This window comes from Alligator mississippiensis, chromosome 5 (assembly GCF_030867095.1).
Source record: "Alligator mississippiensis isolate rAllMis1 chromosome 5, rAllMis1, whole genome shotgun sequence".
In the NCBI taxonomy this organism is placed as follows: Eukaryota; Metazoa; Chordata; order Crocodylia; family Alligatoridae; genus Alligator; species Alligator mississippiensis.
The window spans coordinates 93,704,934-93,725,462 of NC_081828.1; the positions used below are offsets into that span (position 1 = coordinate 93,704,934).

General features: G+C 45.2%; 1 protein-coding gene across 1 annotated transcript in view; it reads right to left on the minus strand.

The window, feature by feature from the left end:
• The window catches only part of ABCA13 (ATP binding cassette subfamily A member 13), a 370,934-nt gene that overhangs the window by 17,650 nt on the left and 332,755 nt on the right, over positions 1–20,529 (minus strand). The window contains 2 exon segments of the mRNA XM_059729347.1: positions 12,018–12,110; positions 18,356–18,459. Coding sequence (XP_059585330.1) covers positions 12,018–12,110; positions 18,356–18,459 — 197 coding nt within the window.

Consider the following 20,529-nt stretch of genomic DNA (forward strand, 5'->3'; position numbering starts at 1 on the left):
CCCAGGAACCCATATCCAAGACATGGTGGAGAGGATCCCCGAGCTCCTCTGGCCCACTGACCACTACCCTATGCTCCTTATCCATATGGGCACAAATGACACAGCTCAGAGCACTCTCAGCTGGCTCATGAAGTGCTACAGGGATTTGGGAGCAGGGTTTAAGGGGTTGGAGGTACAGGTGGTGTTTTCCTCTATCCTTCCAGTTTTGGGCTATGGGCTGAGGAGGGAGAGGAGGATCGAGGTAGTGAACCAAAGACTGGCACTGGTGTCATCGGGAAGTCTTCGGCTTCCATGACCACATTCTGCTCTTTGGTGAGAGAGCCAGTGAGCTGCTGGGAAGGGATGGCCTCCATCTCTCTCCACTGGGAAGGAGGCTCTTCTCAGCCAGACTGGCTGACCTGCTCCACTGGGCTTTAAATTAAGCCCACCGGGGGACAGGGGGACTACTGCCACTGCTGGCCCACTGAGCAACCCTTGCAAAGCCAGCAGGCCAAGACACTTAAGGGAGTCCACCCCTGCCCTAGCCCTGGAACAGTCTGTAGGCAAGGCAAGGGCCCCCAAGGGGACACTTGCATGCCTGTACACGAATGCCAGGAGCTTGGGAAATAAATAGGAGGAAATTGTCCTCCTGGTTAACACAAATAATTACAATGTCATAGGTATAACAGAGACCTGGTGGGACTCCACCCATGACTGGGCCACAGGTATAGATGGCTATACCCTGTACAGGAGAGATCGAGTGGACAAAAGGGGCGGGGGTGTAGCTCTCTACATCAAGGAAAGTTACTCATCCCTGCAAGCTGACATTGGCACCCAGGGTGGATGACTGGAGACCCTCTGGGTTAAAATCCATAGGGAACATGGCACAGGGGACACAATTGTGGGAGTGGTGGGACTACAGACCTCCCACCCAGAATCAAGAGCTTGACCAGGAGTTTGCTAGAGAATTGGCAGAGGCTGCACGCTCCCAGGGCATGCTTGTCATGGGAGACTTCAACTACTCAGACTTCTCATGGGAAGAGTGCTCGGACAAATTCAAACGGTCACAAAGCTTCTTCATGTGCATGGATGAGCTCTATCTGATGCAAGAAATCTACAGGCCAATGAGAGATAAAGCACTGCTTGACCTGGTACTGGCAACCGGGAATCTAATCAGCAACCTAACAATTGAAGGGAAGCTGGGTGACAGTGACCACAAGCTGATCACCTTCACCATCCACCATAAAGCTGGCAAGTCAGTCAGCAATACAGAAGTCCTCGACTTCAGGAAAGCTGACTTTGACCAACTCAGGAAGCTTGTTGGTAAGGCTGTAAGGGACCATGACCCAAAGGGAAGAGTTCAGGAAGAGTGGTTGCTTCTCAAGGGAGCCATCATGGATGCACAAACTAAGTCTATTCTTGGCTCAGCAGGGAACTAGCAAACCTCCTGCATCTAAAAAGAAAGACCTACAAAGGATGGGAGGTGGACCCCCTACAAAGGGGTCCACCTCCAAGGAGGAATATTCTGCACTGGTCTGGACCTGCAGGGAGCGAACCAGGAAAGCCAAGGCTGCAGCAGAACTCCAACTGGCTACAAGTATCAAGAACAATAAAAAGTCCTTTTTTAAATATGTGGGGAGCCAGAAGAAAAGCAAGGGCAACATTGGACCCCTGCTAAACCTGAAGGGACAACTGATGACCGACGCCCAGGAAAAAGCCAGCTTGCTAAATGGGTACTTTGCGTTGGTCTTTCACAAGTCCCATAGGCTGCCCCTGCCCATTACAGGACAGGGGCACCTAAGTGAGGTTGGGTCCTTGCCCTCCATCAATGCTGTCCTCATGAAGAAACAGCTTGAGAGGCTGGAAACCTTCAAGTCAGTCAGCCCTGACAATTTACACCCCAGGGTACTCAAGGAGCTGGCTAGCATCATAGCTCGGCCGCTGGCATGGATCTTCAAGAACTCCTGGCGCTCTGGTAAAGTGCCCAAAGATTGGAAGAAGGTAAATGTGGTGCCTATCTTCAAGAAAGGGAGGAAAGTGTATCCAGCAAACTATAGGCCCATCAGCCTGAGCTCTATCCTAGGGAAAGTCTTAGAAAAGATTATCAGAGAGGCCATTTTTAACAGACTGGCTGATGGCAACATCCTGAGGGATAGCCAGCATGGATTTGTTGCGGGTAGGTCTTGCTTGACCAATCTTATTTCCTTTTATGACCAGGTGACCTATCACCTGGACAAGGGAGAGGAGATTCATGTCGTATATCTTGACTTTAAAAAAGCATTTGATCTGGTGTCCCATGATCACGTCTTGGCAAAACTGGCCAACTGCGGCCTCAGGTCTACCATGATCCACTGGCTGGAGAATTGGCTCCGTGGTTGGACCCAGAGGGTGGTGGTTGACAGAATTCAATTGTCATGGTGTGCTGTGACCAGTGGGGTACCTCAAGGCTCTGTCCTTGGACATATATTATTCAACATCTTCATTAATGATGTGGACATTGGAGTCAGAAGCAGACTGGCCAAGTACGCCAATGACACCAAACTTTGGGGTAAATCCTCCACACCTGAGGACAGGCAGGCAATCCAGGCTGACCTTGACAGGCTCAGAAAATGGGTGGACGAGAACCTGATGGTGTTTAACACTGAAAAATGCAAGGTTCTCCACCTCGGGAAGAAAAACCTGCAGCATGCTTATAGGCTCAGCAGTGCTATGCTGGCTAGCACTACGGATGAAAGGGACTCGGGGGTCATGATTGACCACAAGATGAACATGAGCCATCAATGTGATGCTACTGCTAGTAAAGCGAGCAAAACACTGGCTTGCATCCATAGATGCTTCTCAAGCAAATCCCAGGATGTCATTCTCCAGTTGTACTCGGCCTTGGTGAAGCCACAGCTGGAGTACTGCATCCAGTTTTGAGCTCCACAATTCAAAAAGGATGTGGAGAAGCTTGAGAGGGCGCAGAGGAGAGCCATGTGCATGATCAGAAGTCAGGAAAACAGACCTTATGAAGAGAGGCTGAGAGCCATGGGACTCTTCAGTCTAGAAAAGCGCAGTCTCAGGGATGATCTAGTGGTCACCTATAAGTTTATCAGGGGTGCTTACCAAGATCTGGGGGAACATCCGTTCACCAGAGCACCCCAAGGGATGACAAGGTCAATAGGTCATAAATTCCTCCTAGACCGTTTCAGGCTGGACATAAGGAAGAACTTGCTTACTGTCTGAGCCCCCAAGGTCTGGAATAGCCTGCCATCGGAGCACCTACTTCGAACTCCTTCAAGAGAAATTTGGATATTTATCTTGCTGGGATCCTATGACCCCTGCTGAATTCCTGCCCCTGGGGCAGGGGGCTGGACTCAATGATCTTCCAAGGTCTCTTCCAGCCCTAATGTCTATGAAATCTATGAAACATTTGTCAAGCATTTAGCTACTCTTACAGCAAGTACAACCCTTAGATGAGACAAGTCACTGAATCACTTTGTATTCAGAGAAGGGTTTGAATAGAGTAAGTAAGATATTGGATCACACGCAATAGTGAGGGTTACACAAAATGTTGATTTGCTGTGCTTATGAAATGAGTACCTTCTATCCTAGGCACTGAATGAGGCAAGGTTCCGTGGAAAATGAGTACACGATCATGTAATTAAAGACTACCTCATAATGAACGTGCACTGTGAGGCTGAGCAATGGTTATACAGCCAGCTGTCTAGGTATACATAGATGTAGATATCACTCATTCACAAACTTCTACATCTTTAGAGATCACAAACGATTAGAATTTGTAAAGAAAATGTCCTTTCCTTAGTGTGCTTTAGCTGGAAGCTACAGAAATGTGCTCTTATTCTTAACTCTTTGTTTAACTAAGCTTCTCTTTGGGAATATATGTAGGTCAATACATCTCTTATACACTCCTGTGCATACTCACTTCCTGCATTACATTTGTCAAATACGTAAATATTTTCATTCTTAAAAAGTCAGTAAATTAAATGTTATATCCCTGGATGTTATTGGCATGTTTTATGAAGCCCAACTTAAATACAATTAATACATTACACATAATAAAGACTGGAATCCTCCAGCATGGTAATTCTGTTTTACTCAGAGTCAGAATATTCACAAGATCATGATATTTATTGCTGTATTCTACTTCTAAGAAATTTGCACGTATGGATGTTTATTGGCAAGAAAGAAATTAAAATATTCCTAATCAAACTTTTTTTTTTTTAAGTGAAGTTTAAATAGCTTAGCAACATATTTTTCATTCCAAATCTACTATCACAAATGAATTAATTATTTGGTAGTTTATTCTGTTCACTTGCTGATAGTGTTTATGTATCAATTTACTATGTGTCCAGCACTTGAAAAACTGGTGTAGGTGTTTTAACTATGAGAAGTCTGTCCAGATGGCCTCAGAATGAAGGATGATATTCAAATATTCCCAGGGGACTGGCCAGCTGCATCTAACAATTAAAAAAATGCACAGAACCATTTTCATAAAGTATAATTGAGAATACTGGGGAGAGTGCTTAAATGTAATCCATTTATAATTGACTTACTTGGCAGGAGTCAACTGAAATTAGATTTTAGCAGGCACAAGCGTTAAGGTATGCAGCTCATGTAAAACACAACAGAACAAAGTCTGTGGCTTTGTGGAATCCTCTTTCAGTTCAATCTTCGTTTAATATTATTTTGCCATTATTCAGACATTTACCAGCTACAATAAAAGATTCTCTGAAGAAGTCCAATAATTAATCATGCTATTGAGAAACATTCAGAGGTACTTCAAATCTATATCAACATAAATAAATATATTCAAGGCTTCACACTTTAATGCCTCACTCCCCCAATCTGAGCAGGAAACTGAAACCTGGAGGTCTAAACTGGACACATTGTGTTTGATAAACAGTGCACAACAGTCTTATTTAAATACTAAGGAAATGCCTCCACAGAAATGAGCCAAATCTAATACAGTAAGACAACCTGTATGGTGCTTCATATACCAATAACATTTTGGGTATCACGTTCTCATCTTCTGGAGCTGACCCAGGACCCTAATAGTAGAGGGCTATGCCTTCTTGCGAAAGACCTGTTTTCACTCCAAAACCATAATGTTTCATTCCTGCCAGGTGCTGAATGTGTGCAGAGGGGGGAAACTATATTCCATGAAGTGACTGCCACACAAAACCTATAGCCATGGAGAAGGGGTATGTTTAGCAGGCTCCAGGAGATCGCTCATTAAATCCTAATCATACATCCAGGACTTCAACAAAGAAACAGAAAATTCTCAAGGGGGAAAAGATCATCATCTTAGTATGTAGATTGTTTTACTAAATTCAAATATAGAAAAATTTCCACGATGCTATAATATTTTTGGATTGCATAAAACAATGTGCCTCTTACTAGGGGCTCTTAAGATTATGACCTGTCTGATTTTAGTGTGTTAAAATAATGCTCCAGGAAAATGTTAGAAAATTATGTGTCACCAAAATTTATGGTTTTTAAATGGAAGGAAACCAATGACATAACAGATTATTTGGCTGGGTTTCTGACACAAATTTCAGGCATATTTATTTCTTCCAATTAGCTCTCCATTAGATCAGTTCAGGTGCAAGTTACTTTAGCATATTTATTTGATGTGATTTATAGAAAGACTTTCTGAGTGACCCATGAACAACATGTGAATAGAAAAATATGCATACCATTTTATATAACAAAAAAAAAAAAACCTCCTTCCCCCAAAATAACATTGTGAATGTACAGTTACAATTGCATCTATATTCCCAGACACAGACCAAGACAAATCTTGCAATTGGATCATAGATAGACACAAGAGGGACACCAGCCCACCAACTGTTAGCGCAGACTTAGTGAAGGGGCACTTGGAGGGCTGGATGTATTCAAATGAACAGGCCCAGATGAACTTCATCCAAGGGTGCTGAAGGAATTGGCCATTGTCATAGCGTAGCCGCTGGCATGGCTGTTTGAGCACTCATGGTGCTCTGGTCAGGTCCCAGAGGACTGGAAAAGGGCCAATGTGGTCCCTATTTTCAAGAAGGGAGGAGGGAGGAAGTCAGGCCAGTTAGTCTCACTTCTATCCTTGGAAAAACTCTGGAAAAAAATCAGTAAAGAGCATATTTGTGGGAGCCCAGCAGGGGAAATAAGGCTGAAAGGAAATCAGCACAGGTTCATTGCAGGTAGATCCTGTCTGACTAACTTTGTTTCTTTTTATGACCACAAAATGCTTAGATGCAGGAGTCAAAATAGACATATCTACCTAGACTTTAAGAAGGCCTTCAATACGGTATCACATTCTGTTATTGTAAATAAACTGACAGGCTGTGATATAGATGATTGGCTTAGGGGTTGCACCCACAGAGTTGTGGTGGATAGGTCAATATAGACATGGAAAGATGTGGGCAGTGGAGTCCTGCAAGGCTCAGTCCTTGGACTGGTGCTATTCAATGACTTCATCAGTGACTCGGATGAGGGCGTAGAGAGCACCCTGTCCAAGGTTACAGATGATACCAAATTATAGGGCAAAATTAACACACCAGAGGGTAGGCAATGGATCCGGGCAGATCTGGACAGGTTGGAAAAATGGGCAGAACAAAATAGGATTCAGTTCAACAAAGAAATGCAAATTGCTGCACTTGGGCAAAAAGAACCACCAACACACTTACAAGCTGGGGGAGGACCTTCTCAGCAGCACAGTAGCAGAAAGGGGTCTTGGAGTCATAGTTGACTCCAAGATGAATATGAGTCGTCAGTGTAACAAAGTGATCAACAAGGTTAACCACACTTTATCCTGCATTAGCAGATGCATGACAAACAGGTCCAGGGAGGTGATGCTTCCCCTCTATGCAGCACTGGTCAGGCTGCAGTTGGAGGACTGTGTCCAGTTTTGGGTGCCACACTTCAAGAGGGAGGCAGAGAATCTTGAGAGGGTTCAAAGGAGGGCTACTCGTATGGTCAGAGACCTGCAAACAAGGCCCTACAAGGAGAGACTGAGGGACCTAGATCTCTTCAGCATTCACAAGAGAAGGCTGAGAGGTGATCTTGTGGCTGCCTCTAAATTCAACAGGGGAGCACAGCAGGGAATAGGAGATGATCTATTTACTAGGGCACCCCCAGGAGTAACTAGGAATAATGGCCACAAATTGACAGAGAACAGATGTAGGTTGGCCATTAGAAAGAATTTCTTCACAGTAAGTGTTGCCAGAATCTGGAATGGGCTTTCAAGGGAGATGGTGTTCTCCCCTACCTTGGGGGTCTTCAAGAGGAGACTAGACAAGCACGTAGTTGGGGTCATCTGACCCCAGCGCTCTTTCCTGCCGAGGGCAGGGGGTCAGACTCGATGACCTACTGAGGTCCCTTCTGACCCTAACATCTATGAATCTATGAATTACTAGGATTCATATGAAGTTCCCTTTAACACAGTGTCTGCTTAAAAATCAACTGCAAATAAAATATATGTGTACCATGTACACATGCATACCAATCTACAACCAAGCAATACTCATCTTAACATTAACTCTAATGTATGTGCTTTACCACCCAAAATACACCACCACCCAATGGTATGGGATTCCTGTCACAGCAGGAAGTTCCTGCATTCTGCTGCCTCACACAGACTCTTTCCTGAAATGTCACATTCCCTGGACACTGTTTCCAAGAATACTTAATCTATGTCACACAGTCAGTCATGACCCTAGAAAAAAATCTTTTTTCCCTAAATTCTGCCTTCCAAAATCAAAGATGCATGTTTTATGTGGGGGATGTTTATATGTGAGAAAATATGGTAGTCTCAAATTTACAACCTTTATTGCAACCTTTTAAAGACAGTAATAACTAGGGATGTGTGAAGCTTTGGTCCCTGATTCAGCTCAGTGGAGATTTGGCCTGATTCGGTGGCCAAATCTCTGAATTGAATCGGGAAACCCTTTAACCTCTCTGAATTGAATTTGAACCCTCTGAATCAATTCAGAGAGATTCAGAAAGATTTAGTGATTTGGACATAGACACATCTTTAAATGTTTTTTCTACATACCTCAATGTAGCAGGCAGCTCGTGAATACTGAGATGGTGGGCTGCATGGAGTGTTCCACAGGAGCTCAGGGGGCTCCCCAGCATGCTCGGCAGCAGACCCAAAAGTGGACCAGAAGCACTTCTGGTCCACTTCCAAGTCCACCAGAGACCGCTTGGTGACTGGTACTTCCTGAGTCTGGGGGGGCACCCAGGGTCCCCCCATGGCTGCTAGCTGAGCCGGAGGGGCATGCAGGGGGCGCCCAAGTGCACTCCCCAGCAGACCCAGAAGTGGACCGGAAGTAGTTCTAGTCCACTTCTGGGTTTGCCACTGAGCACATGGGCATCCTCCCTGCACTTCATCCACCCCAGAATCGTAGCATTCACAACCCACACTTGATACCTCAAGGTATGTAGAAAAAATATTTAAAGTTGTGTTTATGGCCAAATCGTTGATTCTCCAAATCAGCATTGAATTTTCAGATTCAGATTTGGCCAAATTGAATCAGAGACAGTGATCCAAATCAACTAATCGAATCACTGTCCCTGATTTGGGCCAAATAAGAATGCAAATCGAATAGGGCCCATTTTGCACACCCCTAGTAATAACAGCTTACTCAAGTGAAAGCATTCTATATCACTACCTTGTCTTAAGGTCATTGAGATCAAAGTTAAGGTTGGCCCTTCAAGTTGGAATAGATTTTGGTGTAGATGTGAACAAGTCTCAAAACTGGATTTGGGCTTTGCAGCAGGGAATTGGGAGTTGATGTTATCTTAACTGGGGACTGCTTTGATTCTTTTGAAAGAAAATTCAACTTCATTGGAAGTTAATGTTCAGGGGGTTCAAGGGGAGTCAGCAGAGATTGGTAAATGGGGTAGCATGGACAACTGTTAAGGACAGTGGACTGAGAAGCAAACAGACATTTGATGGATGAGTGGTTAGGGTGCTGGGAGAATACAAGGTGCTAAATAGGTTGGGAGGGAACATGGACTGTATGACTACAGAAATTCTAAGGTTTCAATGAGGCAAAGTGGGATATTAAATTTTTAAGTCTGAAAGGGAGTCTGGGGAAGGAAACCTAGAAGAGGAACAAGTAATGACTGAACTATAAAAAAAAAAGATGCAGAGAATTTTCAGGTGAGGGAAGTATGGAAGTCTCTGGGGGATATCAAGGAATATGTGATATATATGGGCCTGCCAACTGTGTTGGGCAGAGCCAGAAAAAAGCCAGGTAACAATCATTCAAAGCTGAATGATGTCATTGTCTTCTATTTTCCAAATATATATGTTTATATCAATTGTCCTTTAGAGGGTAACTGTGCTAAATATGGACTAAATTCAATCATACAGAAAGAGAGAAGAACTTCATACTAGTACACCTTAGGAGGTTTGTCAGTGTCCTAGTAGTGACCCTGATCAGGTCTGTGACACTTTGGGACTTACAAGGGATATTGGGCTGAAAGAAAGGGTCAGGAGCTGATGGGATCTGTGTGTCTGGTGTGAAGCTGGGAAGCCAGAGAAGCAGGGCAGGGAGGAAGCAGCAGTAAACTGAAATTCATGGTGGATATGGGAATGCCCTTTGGCTTTCCTAAGCATAGATCAAAACTGTTCAGATGAAGAAGGGGAATAACTTTTATTACATTTAAAATTACTTTTAAAATAACCTCTACCCACAATATTATTTTAATACATGCTTTTGTGTGCAGTAACTATGGTAGACTCTGCTTCAGGCACCTAATTTTGAGAACTGGATTATTTTAATTAATTCCTCTAGTAAAGTTGGTGACTATATACTCTGAAAAATGGGTTAGAAAACTCAATAGGTTTCTGAACAATAAGTGTGGTAAATTTGAAGACTAAATTTAATCAATGAACTGTGATCTAAAGGGATTTAATCCTGTTTTAAGTAAAAGTCTTAATGTAGTTTTAACTATGGACTCACTACCATCACTCCAGTAATACTGATAACCAGTGCACATCTCATGAGATCCCAGAGGAATGCCATTTAACATTCATTTATTTAAATAAGTATCATGGCAAATATAAGGAAAACAAACCTGCTGCTAATGTGAAAAGTTTTTAGCACACAAATGTTTTTTCCAATTAAAAAATTAATTTGGGAAGAATAATGACAACGCATCTAGGCTGTCAATCACTCTTTTATCTGTGAATATCTATTGTAATCCAGCTTTGAAGACATTTGAAAGAGGAGTTTGTGCAGCCTTCATTTCAGATCTGTTGATTTGCATGTATCCTGATATCATTAGAGTTGGAACTTCCAACATGTCATGTAGCTTACTGCCCCCTGCATTGTTTTCCTTACCTCCAAATCATCTGATAGATGGCATCTACTAGCTATCTAAATACAGCCTATGCATCTCTAGTGAAGGCATAATCAGCTGGGCAATATCAGCTTTTTTCATTAATATAATAAACATGGTATTATATGTTTATGGTGGCTTACCTGCCACGGTATAGATCAAATAAGCAAATGACACCCCAAATAAAAATCCTTGACAAAACAATGGGGAAGTTGTGTATTGAAGAATACCCCTACCTAGCTGCAGCCAACCTAAAGACAACTGATGCATCCAAGAGCTGAGCCCAGGATCAGGAAAAAGATTTTCATCCTTAGAGGATCCAGCACTTAAAAAAGGGTCACTGTTCAATGAGAAGTCAGAGTGTATAGAGTGAGCTGAGGAAAGCTAACAGGTTGGTAACAGAGGAAAAAGTGAGGCAAAACTGCAGAAAGGACAGTCATCTCCTCATAGCCCTGGCCCAGAAGTAACTGGGCTGCCAAGGGTAATTAAAGTATCTATGGAAAAGCTTAGGCTTAGAGAAAAAGAAAATTGAATATGAGCCCTTACTGTATTTACTCTTGATTTTGCATGCTGGATACAGACTCTAAGCCACCTCACTGATCACCAACACCTGGTGTGAAAAGATTTTTAGGTGCCAAGTCACATTTACCAAAGTCCATTACATTCATCCAGAAACATGAGTGAATAGATGGTGATTCGCAGCTTGGACAGCTTGCTCATATGCATTCAAAATATTTATATATGCTCCTATGCCTGTTCAAAATATTTCTGTTCCTAGTGGCAGGCTTCAGTTGGTGCAAAGTAGCATAGCTTCACTGAGTACAAAAGGGGTGAAACTACCTGAGGATCTGGCCCTGAAGCTTATTCTAACATTTATTGTTAACATTCCAGGCTGAAGTTTACCCTGACTATATAATGTTCTATTTGCTTCATGTTATTTTTTGTGCGTCCTCTTTATAATCTCCCTATTGCCATAGATTACGTTTGTGGTAAATCAGAACCAAGAATGCAGTTACAAAAGCAACTGTGGTAAATTCAAGGGAGCTCCTCCCTTCACCCCCAACCTTTCTTTGAGGAACAGGCTGCTTACCGCATGGCAAACGGATGCACACCGGGCAGTTACTGCAGTGTAAATGGGGTGTTCTGCAAATTTGGACCCTACTTTGCCTTTCAGGAACACGTTTGTGCAGCTATCCCCTGAGCATATTTAGTCCAGGAAAAGGTAAAATATAAGCATCATTATTTATAAATATGGCTCAATTCTGAGGGATGTGAACACCAGCAAATACTGCTGAAAATAGCTGAAGAGAGCATTAGGACAGATGGGTGGCTAACATGTTAGCATTCTGTTACCTGCTTCCTTTGGCAAGAGAAAATACATGCAATGAACAGAAAGTTATTTGCAAATATTGCAAGATTCAAATTACGCACAGCCCACAGTTCTAGCTTAACGAAACAGGGGCTTGATTTTTTGTACAGACTTTCTGAACAGAATTATGCTCAAGAGTGACCAGTTACAAGGCCATACGTTAAATTATTTTGCCAAGATATCCTTATTTATTTTAAGATGTTCTAGCTGAAGGAAAGAAAAAAAAAGTGCTCTGTCCTTAATGGTATTTACACTGACATCATTAAAACACCTAAGAAAGCTCCTTGGTGAAATTTAGTTGCAGAAGGTTGCCAAGAGATGGTACCTGTTTTTAATGTGTTGGGGAGAACCAAGACACTGGGAACTGCCATCAACCATAATAGCAAGCCGCATGCAGAGTGCTTCACACTCCTCCATGCTAAAAAAGAGATATGAGAACAACAGTTATGACACAGTAGCCATAGATTTGTAGCTACCTTTAGTTAAAATCAAGATAAACCCAAATGATGGAGGAAACAGTACACAGACCCCTTCACATCTGCCTCACCAATACAAATACAACTCTAGTCAGTAGAGAATAAAGTGACAGCTGGCTGAATCTTATAACATTAGAAAAGCACTACTACTTGCTGGAGACAGAAATTCCACATAAAACAGTATAAGTGATTGGAAACCAGTCTAAACTGGTAACAGAACAGAAGTTCAAAATGGCCAAACCCAGTTTAGGACAGACTTAGAAGGATGTAGTATCAGATTTAATCAGTTTAGGTTAGACTGGTCTAACAAATTTCTGTACCAGATCAATAGGCAGCAGAAGGCTGGGCTAATGGGGCTAAGCCCCGCCCCCCCCAGATGTGGGGCAGTGGTGGCAGTGCAGAGGGCCACAGGGAAGCCCAGGCACAGGCTACAGTGGCTGCAGCAGGGAACATGCACAGAAACAGCCATGCAGCTGCAGCCTACATGCAGCCAGGATTATTGCACCCCAGCAGCTTGAGGAGCACTGCTAGGGTTACCATACGTCTGGGTTTTCCTAGACATGTCCTCTTTTTGAGTCCTCCTGTCTCCATCCAGGTGGGTTTTTCAAATCGGAACAAATGTCTGAGTTTTTGCTTTGTCTGCTTGGCGGGAGGAGGGGGAGGGGCAATTGTAGGCAGGGAACAGCAGGCAGGTAAGTGCATCTGCATTCACCCCAGGAGCTGCAGGCAGGTAAGTCTGGTTTGGAGGGCTGAGACTGGGGCTGTGGCAGGGCAGGGAGGCTGGGGGGGCAGGTGGTGCCTGCCCCCTCCAGCAAGGGAAGGGGCCTTTCAAGAACCATGGCTGGGCCAGCAACACAGGGACCAGTGCCCATGCTTGCAGGGGCAGAGCAGCTAGGAGATGGTGCAGGGGGAAGCAGAAGGTAAGGTGTGGCCAGGCCTCCTTGCATGGAGCGGCAGGTGGAGGGTGTCACAGGCCTCCCCTCCTCTTTCCTCCAGCCCCCTCTGGACTCGCTCTGAGCTACCACGCTCTAGTCTGGTCAGGACAGGAGCAACTGGGGCCCCTCCAGCAGGGCTGGGCGGAAGTAGGGAGCTGAAGGTGAGGAGTGAGGGGCACCAGCAGGGCTTGGGGCAAGCAGAGGGCTATTGGTCAGGAGTTAGGGGTACCAGCATAGCCCAAGGGAACAGGGTACTGAGATTTGGGAGTGAGAGACACTGGCAGTGCTGGGGTCTGTGGGGTCAGGAGTGAGGGACAGCAGCAGGGTTGAGAAGGCTTTGGCTTAGGAGCCAGGAGCAACAGAAGAGGCAGGGGAAGGGCACTGCCCACAGTCATATTTCCCCAATCACACCCAGACACAGGCAAGGTGTCCTCTTTTTTGGAACTGAACGTATGGTAACCCTAAGCACTGCCCACCACAGCAGACAAGTCTGGGAAGGGGCATGGGGGGGTGGGGAGGGGGAAGATCAAGGTCCCCACAGTGAGGGAAGGTGTGGGGCAGGGACTGAGGTGAATGAAGCCCCAGGGTGGGTTGTGGGATGGTCGAAGCCTAGGTGGCTTGTCCTTGTCCAGGGGTGCGGAGGGACTCCCGGCACTGCATGCACCCCGAGGGAGGCACAGGGGGCCCTTGTCCCCCAGATTGCTGCATGGGAATGAGGCAGGCTGCCTGCTGCATGCTGGGCTTTGAACCCCACTGCCGCTGTCTTGGGAGCCATGCGATGCTATGTTTCTGCCATGGCCAGGCTGCGCTGCATCCCCTGCCCACCAAGTGGTGGCAGGCACATGGCATGGCACACAGCATCCAAGGCAGCAGGGCACAGAGCCCCATCCTGCAGCAGCAGCCTGCCTCCACCCCATGCACAAATCCAGGGGCACATGTCCTCCGTGCCTCTCCCAGGGTGCGCACAACTGTAGGAGCCCACCACCCCACACACTCCTCTGGATGAGGCGCCCAGGCCCCGACTGTCCCATTACTCATCCCAGCCTCAGGGCCCCATTCACTCCAGCCCCTGCCCCTGCCCCACACCCTCCCACACTGTGGGGGCCTCAATCTTCCCCGCTGTGCCCCATCCCTCTCTCCCCACCCCTTCCCCTCCACAGACTTACCTGCAGGGTGAGGTGTGTGTGCAAATGTGTGTGTACTCAGCCCCCACAAATAATATTTTCTCCCTCTGCCTATGTCCTGATCCCATAGCAAATCACCTTAGTTTCCTCTCCTCTGGCATCCCAGGATGGCTTATGGCTCCCAGCTAATCCCTCTTGCAGGGCAGCAGGCTAGTCTCTGCCTCCCTCTCCCCCATCTGTGCCAGCTCAGCCAGGCTGGCCCTGCCCCGGGGCTGTTATAGAGCTGAGGCAGCAAAGCCTGTGCATCCTCTCTGCACCTGTCAGACCTGCAGGACAGTGGGAGGAGGCAGGGGAACAGATCCTCACTGCTCCAACCAGGGCCTCAGAGCTGCAGCACCTCATGGGGTTTTCCCTGCCCTGCCCCAGGCTCGCCTTGAGCTGGGGTCTGCCCAGCTGTGTTTTCCCCACCCCAGCCTGGCTGCACAGCCCTAGACCCCTCCAGTCACTGCCTTTGACCTGCAGGGGGACTGGCAAAGGAGTCCCTGTCCTGATGCCAAGGTGGGGTTTTCCCCTACTCCAGCCTGGGGTCCGCCCAGCAGCAGAGAGCACCACACCAGGGCTGATTCCCCCTTGCAGTGCCAGGCCAACTACTCAGTCCTTCCCCCTTCCAGTCTCTGACCCACAGGGGGTAGGGGAAGAAGCCCCCATTCCAGTGCCAAGCAGGGATATGCCCTCCTCCACTCCCCTCACTGGCCCGGATCAAGCCCACTGCCCCCCCCCCGTCCCATCTCCCCAGAACCCCCGCTCACCTTCCCCTGCCCCCTGATTACCTGCGGCTGCCCAGGAAGCAGGCAGGGAAGGGTTAAACTGCCCAGGTCTGCTCTGCACAGCAGGGCAGACAGTTTAACTCTTTTCTGCCTTTTCCCTGGGAGACACAGCATGGGCAGCCACAGGTAATCGGGGGCAGGGAGAAAGTAAGTGGGGATCTTAGGCACTGGGGAGAGTAAGAGGGACAGTAGGTGCAATCCAGGCCAGAGGGGAAGGAGGCAGCCCAAGCTCAACACAAGGATGGGCAAACCTTCCCCCAACTTGAGGGGGCACAGCAGGGAGCTGGGTACATGCCAGGCAGCCAATGAGGAATGCCCCCCACCCTGCTAGGCCTCGCTGGGCTAGGTCAGGCTGGGAGGCATGCTCCAGCGCACCCCTCCACCCCAGCCCTGCCTTCTGGCCTGGGCCAGTGCAGGCTTCTGCCTGCCTTGACCAACCAAAGACTGAACATGAGTTAAGTTTGTTATCAGTCCAATTTACACACTAGAGAAATCTGTGAAAACTGGACTGATTTCACCTCAAGCTTTTTGACTATCTGTACTTAGCCTCAGTGTTAGATATTTAACTTATCTGCAGCCACAGAAGAAATGCTGAGGGCTCTCAACATGGTGCTTTCTTCCATGCATTGTGAGTAGTCACTCCAGATTCAGGTTGGGGCAGTACTGAAATGTGTACAGCTGTGTCTTAAATTTGTAAGCATGCTTAAAGAGGAAGGCAGGATTACATGGGACCAAACAATGCCCTAAAATTAACTCAAACATGAATTTAGGATGAAGCAACAAAATTTCAAAGAGATGCATCCTGAAATTTGAATATTTCAGGATGCATCATCCTGGCTGACTACAACTACAACACTGTTACTTGGGAAAGCACTGGCGCTGCATTTCAGGTATTCCCAGGGGTGGTAACTCATTCATACTAGGGCAGGAATTAGCTAGACCACTAATTAGCTTTGACCTGCAGGGGGACTGGCAAAGGAGTCCCTGTCCTGATGCCAAGGTGGGGTGCCCCTCTAATATGCAAGTGTGTTACAACTCTTAAAGAGGGATCACAGATGCATCCTTCTCCCAGTAAAAGAGGAAAGCTAGCACCAAGAGGTACCCTCTTTGCAGGGACAATGACTCTCAGCAGCTCCTTGTAGGAGGATGCCACTAGGGTTTTGGTAAAATACTGCAGTCCAACAATTGACACAACCTAAAAAACTGAAGCTCCATCTAAAAATTAGGATACTTGACTTCAAAGATAAGGCCCAGATCCCATTCCACCACCAGGCCAGCTAAGTAGCATTTAGAGGTTTAGGTGCCAATGTCACTAAATGAAATCCTAAATTTCACCCTCCATCCACAGCATCTACAACCTGCTAAGATGCCCAGATTCTCTCTCTCGCTCTCTCTCTCCTTTTTAACCTGGAAAGACCCATGGGTGACTAGACTTGGCCTACTGTGCATGCTCAGAAATGATCCAGACAGTCACCTTCATGTCTTCCTTCAGCCAGGTTCAATTGTGAGCCAATACCATCTGGGAAGCTGATAAAACTTGCATACATTTCTGCTTCTTGAGGCAGAGAAAAACCTTGAGGAGTGACTGCTTGATACTGAGACTATGGGAGGAGGTGCCCCCACCCTGTATCTTCAGCCTCCATTCTCAATGTAATTTATGCAGTTTGTATTACATTGTCAATGGATAAAATGTGAACAAAAACCTGAAAACAGGGCCAGGACCAAGGGCTCTCTCCTTAACTGGGCAGCTTGTGCTCACTGTACTTCTGGCCCTGTGACTCCTCCATTCCTTAATGCCCAGTGGCCCAACTTCAACAGGTGAGATGAAGGATGCCCTCAGCCCTGCCTAATTCATAAAATGGTGGTGAGAATACTTTCATGAAAAGTGAGACGTGAGCTTAAGTATCCTCTATGCAAGAAAGGACTAGAGTCTCCCTCTGTTAGGGTACTGGACAAAAGGCTGGGGGATGCCTCCTCCAGAAGTGGAAAAGCCCTAAGCTTAAATTGTCAGACTATCACTTAACAACCATTCCTCTTTTCTGTTTGCTTGTGATGCACAAGAAACTCAATTTCTAAAAATAAAAAAATTATTTATCATTTAAAAGTTCCTATGAAAATCTGGCCTCCAAACTTAAATCTTTCCTTTCTACAACCTGTAACAACAAAGTGTTATTAATTAGAATGGAAATCTGTGTAGACAACTGTTGCTAAATATTAGTCCCCTAGTTCAGAGTCATTCACTTGTAAAGTTATTTCCTGCAAGTTATTTGAAGAATTTCACTATCCTGATTACAACAGAACACAATTAACCTCTGGTTTATTTGCTGAATATGAAAATTATGCCTTTTTTGTTTTACACTATGAACTGAACCCTATCTGTGTCATTTACTGATGACTGGTTTCTTAAGCCATATGGTATCAGGCATAAACACTCATGCCTAACTATTCAGATTCCGTTTCAATGATCACTTAAAAATGGCTCCAAAATGCATTTTCTGAGACCATTTTGCTGGTAAATCTAAAACCTTTAAACACCCCTGTATAAGAAACATATCTGGAACACATCTAAAGCAAATTAATTAAAAAATATCTAACAAATCTTTATGGAATATTTTGTTGCATTATTTTATCAATTAATTTATGACTTCAAAACTTGATTTGGCCAAAATATTAATTCAGTGTTTCTATTAATTAATATGGCCCCTTATGGGCATACTTTTCTAATTACACAGCTAAACATTTCCATCCACAAATCAGACTGCTCCCTCATTGTAAGCTATTTTATATATAAATATGCCTATTATACTGAATGCCCTGCAGGGGATATGCAGTTGATTAAAGTTAGCATAGGTGCTACAAAAGAGTTTCAGTGCTTCTGCCATTAAAGTGAAGAAATTGTGATCATAGCAAGGAGTCTTGGCAAGATCCTCAATTCTGTTTAGGGACCAGGTGTGGCACACAGACAGTATATACCACTTCCACCAGGGAGCAGCAGGCTCTGACATGCTGATGCCAATCCAGAATTCTTAGTCAGTTCAGCAGAGGGGCATCTCAATTCTCCTCCATCTCTCACCATACCCATGAAGCCATAGTCTAATCCTTAATACTTTAACCGAGAGAACATGGAGGTGATTTCATATTTCACCAACGAGAAGGAATTGCCAATCATAGCAAGAGACCCTAGCACTTTATTCTACACATGGGTACCAGTTTTTCCCCCTCAGAAGTGTGTTCATTGGCACTTAACCAAAGAAAATATTTAGAATAACAGAAAACATTTCCTGCTGGGACAGTATCTCACCTGTGTGATGTCAGCACAGCTGCACAGCCATCCTGAACTTCCTGCATGATTGTTTTCCAGAGGTACCGCTTAGAGCATGGATCCATTCCAGAACTGGGCTCATCCTGCAGGCACAAATGCATCCATTCACCACATTACTTTTCATTCCATCCAGGAAGAGCACACACCAACTGCTGAAACTTCCTTAGCCTGACGAAGGGTTTTTGAACTCGGAAGCTTGCTTAATAACTATTCTCCAACTATTTGGGTTGGTCTAATAAAAGATATCAAATTCACCCAAGGAACCTTGTCTGCCTATGTCCTTAGACCAACATGGCTACAACCTACATCCCTCCATTCACCACAGGAATATAGTAGAGGCGATGAGAAGCCTGGAAAATGTCCAACAGCACCAGATGCTCCTGGCACAATCCATTTATAAGTGGGGACAAGGGAGTTCTGTGAACCTGGACACACACAATTCTTCTGGTTTATTGTAGGGGTGAGAAGACTTGGTGGGCTGTGTTTGCTGCCCTGTCCATCTAGAACTTGTGGGTCTGCCTGCAGAGGGCATGGACTATCAAACTGGAGGTCCTGTATCTCCATGTTGCCCTTCCTGCATGTGTCATATCTGTGCACAACTGGATCACAGCTTAACTTCCCTAGACTCCCCTAATCAGCAAGGACTTCCCTCTAAAGGAAAAAGTCCAGTCCATATTGCAGGAAACAGTGGTCTCAGCAAGGATTGCCTTAATGCAAGACTTCCCCCAATGACCAACTGTCCTCCTAAATTGGCCAGTTCATTGTACTCTGCTTCTAAAACTGGGAGGCTTCTCTGGAAAATGAAATGCAGCTCTTGGAATGGCACCATCCTTCTGTGTCCAGTAAAATGGGCTTAGATGTCAGCTGAGATGACCTTGACTTTCAAATCCATTCTCTCTGGTTTCATAGGGCTAGACAAGACAGGGCTTTATAACATTGGCCTTCAAGACAGACAGTGAGGACCTTGTTGCTTATTTTGTAAAGAAAAATCTCGGCTGAAATGTGTAAACAAAGATCTCAGCATTCCCAGTATGCTGCCTAAAACCTGATTGTCACTTAGTTACAAAGGCCACAAGCAGAAAGAGAATCCAGCTCAGTCCCTTACAGTTGCCTTCTCAGCTCTCTATAGTTGACAGATGTAAAAATCAAGGGCCAAATAAAACAAGCATGTTCCATTTATACCCCAGGGTAGGGTAAATTGGCACTATTTTCAAGTCACTTTAGTACAGAAAAGGAAATTCTTCATAAATAAACCCTTTTAAAAATCCTTTATCCTTCCCAAAACACTGGTATGTATGCATCTTTTTGAGCATTTGTTATTTGAGTGTGGATTTTCTTCTTGACATTACACGTGATGGTGTATGCCTCACAGTAAGAGGCAAATTGAAATGGCTGCCTGCAGTGGCAGGCTGTCATAAAGAGATTAAATAACAGTGGGAGCATCTTCTGAGATCAGGAACGGCTTTGACTTAAGATACCTCGTCCTTTTGCCAATTCATCCAGCCTAAGCTAAAAATAAGTAAAACTGTCCAACCTATAAGTGAGCCAGTGATATAAAATTAGAAGAAGTAAAATATATCTGGTTCTAGGAATGCACACCAATTCAAATACATTGGAGGCATGCACAACTTTAGTTTAACCCACCTCCGTTCATGTGTGTGACACATTAGGACTGCTCTTTTCTTCTCTGCTCCAGGGAGTATGTGGCCTCCCGGTGGCATTTGTATATGGTTATGAGACACATTTGTTTATTTAGTTCTGCCTCAAGACAGAAAGGGAGATTGTAGGAAATGTCATTTCCTCTAGTTGAACCTGTTTATCATGGTGATGGGCACAATATGAGAAGAAACAAAAAAGGAAGTAGTTCCTTGTCCTTCTCTGGATACCACTAGACTAACCTTCCATGCCTTGTCATGAACTTTTATCATTGGCTCACGAAGAATATCAGAGAAGATATAATTTTTGCCTGTGCAATTCTCTCAAGCGGTAGATCATCATTTTAATCTAACAAAGATCTTCCCTTCCAACTGTTACTCAATTTGAAGTCGCACTCAGCCAAATGAAACTGAGACAGTGCTCACTGATTCTACATGGCTTTCCTCAAGCAGAATATCCTGGTTTAAACCTTGCATAACACACTAGTGCCTTCTAAA